The sequence below is a fragment of the Sphaeroforma arctica genome, assembly GCF_001186125.1.
Source record: "Sphaeroforma arctica JP610 unplaced genomic scaffold supercont1.166, whole genome shotgun sequence".
Classification (NCBI taxonomy): domain Eukaryota; class Ichthyosporea; order Ichthyophonida; genus Sphaeroforma; species Sphaeroforma arctica.
In genome coordinates this window covers 14,610-16,827 of record NW_014040392.1, presented here as the reverse complement: position 1 = coordinate 16,827, position 2,218 = coordinate 14,610, and the positions used below count along the sequence as shown (strand labels likewise).

Genomic DNA, 2,218 nt, shown 5'->3' with positions numbered 1-2,218 from the left:
TACAATATGAGAAATTGTAAATTCGGAAATAGTGTCGACTAACGAAGAGAACGGAATGCAATTGTCAGGCAAAAATAGTTTTATGTGGGAGGCATCACTTTAGAATAACTCAATCGGGGGCTAGAATTTGTAAATTCGAATATTTAGTGTCAATTAACGAAGAGAACGGAATGCAATCCTCGGGACAAAATTAGTATTATGTGGCAGGCATCACTCGAGAATAACTCAATCGGGAGCTGTGATCTCGATTTTGTTTATTGTTGAGAAATCGAAAACCATATTTTAGGATGTACACTTACTTTATGAGGTTATACCAATGCGTGACTAACAATTGAACTAATATTTAATTTGATATTTGCATAAGTGTGCAGTAAGATCACCCTAAGGAGTCGAGCTGCACTCCGTCCCACGAATCTAAGTTGCCGTGTATTCTTCTCCATATTACTGGACTGAAGGTAACACAGACTGCCCTATTGAGCCAACAGGCTGTTCAGCATCAACGGAGTGGACGTCTCGCTACTATCGGCCGTCGTATTTTGAACAACAATTGTTGTTGGGACGACCTCCTCCTCTGATGCTTCCAATGTAGAAGCTACTTTCTCAGCCTTTTGAGTTACATTTGACATGACAAACTCCTCATTCGGTTTTTCTAGCTTAGAGCCAGGTTGTATGTTCTGAGTCTCAGGATCGGTAACAACACCATCAGTTGCAGAGGGGTTCTCAAATAATGCGGGGTCAGGGGCATCTTTCCTAACTGTGTGTTGGCTAGGAGTAGCAGTCGCGACTGCCGCTTTCGGTATGTCTTCCTGAAAATCTTCCGATAAGTCTTCTAAGGCTTCCGATAAGTCTTCTGCTTCGCTTTCTTCTACATCATCATCATCATCATTATTAACACCGTCAACACCATCATCATCATCAACATCATTATTAACACCGTCAACACCATCACCAACATCAACGTCACAATCGTCTATAGCAGCAGCTTCAAGCAAATCAAGCTCACAAATGTACGCCTTTCGTAGGCATGCATCCATAGGGGCTGTCATCATAACATCAGCTTTTGGTGATCTTCCATCACATATTGAGCTACCACTCCCAGATATAGTTAACCCCCATATCCTTTCGGCCTCCATTTGAGTCTCCTCTACTATTCCATTTTCACAGCTAACAGGGCAATCGTCGCTACGTCGAGATATGGAATGAGCACTGACATACGAAGCAAGGAGAAAACACGCGTATAATATGAAATATTTCATTTTAAGATTAGGGGCCATATATAATAGAAACTAAATACGACTCTCAATTCGACAAGTTTGTACTGTACTACTTTTGTAACTGAGATCTTCACATTCTCGCACTTATATTATATATATCCATTTCAATTATTTAGAGCTATAGCGACTCTATACTATAGAAAAGTTTTAGGCAAGACGAAATTTAGTCCAGAATTGGAGATGGAAGAAATGCTAATGAGGGAGGGAAGTCGGGATGACTATGGAATGAATTGATTCGCTTTTTATGGGAGTAAAAGGTCATGTCAATGCCGAACTGTTGAGTGGTGACTGGTGAGTGGTGACCGCTTCTCCAATTTTTTTTTTTAAACTAAATACTCCGTAACTCCGTTCATTTTATTTCTGCTATTTGTTTTTCTAACGAAATCTCGATAGTGATTGTATGAGTGCAGACTCGACTTCGAGACATCGAGTCTCGAGACTCTTGTTTCTACTAAAAAAGAAGACAAAGCAAGAAAACATATTTTTGTAATGTTTTTTTCAAACACAAACAAAAATACTAATAAATACCTACGAGTTTGTTAAGAGATTTGTTAAGACTGCGACACTCGCCTGCGACCACTAAATCTGAAGCTTCAGACGGCCACCACTAAGTTTGACGCTCTCGCCTGCCACACAATCTCAAAATTTAGTTTTTTTCAAAGCTTACACAGCATCAGTAACTCAGTGGTCAGGATGAGTGACTATCTAAGATAATGCCTTTTTTGGGCACAGATTCAATTCTCTCTGTAGTGGTATTTTTTTGACAAATATATACGTATTTATTTACATATATATATATATAAGTATACATATACATATACATATATATATATATACATATACATGTACATATACATATACGTATACACACACACACACATATATATACACACACACACACACATATATAATATACACACACACAACACACACACACACAACAC

The 2,218-nt window shown here is 38.5% G+C and overlaps 1 protein-coding gene across 1 annotated transcript; it reads right to left on the bottom strand.

Moving 5' to 3' along the window:
* Positions 1-470: 470 nt before the first annotated feature.
* SARC_03301 (hypothetical protein) lies at positions 471-1,327 on the bottom strand (the record flags this gene model as incomplete). The annotated part of the gene is made up of 1 exon (XM_014302895.1): positions 471-1,327. The coding sequence occupies exon 1, from the start codon at positions 1,272-1,274 to the stop codon at positions 471-473; it is 804 nt and encodes a 267-aa protein (XP_014158370.1). The 5' UTR covers positions 1,275-1,327.
* Between the last annotated feature and the right edge of the window lie 891 nt (positions 1,328-2,218).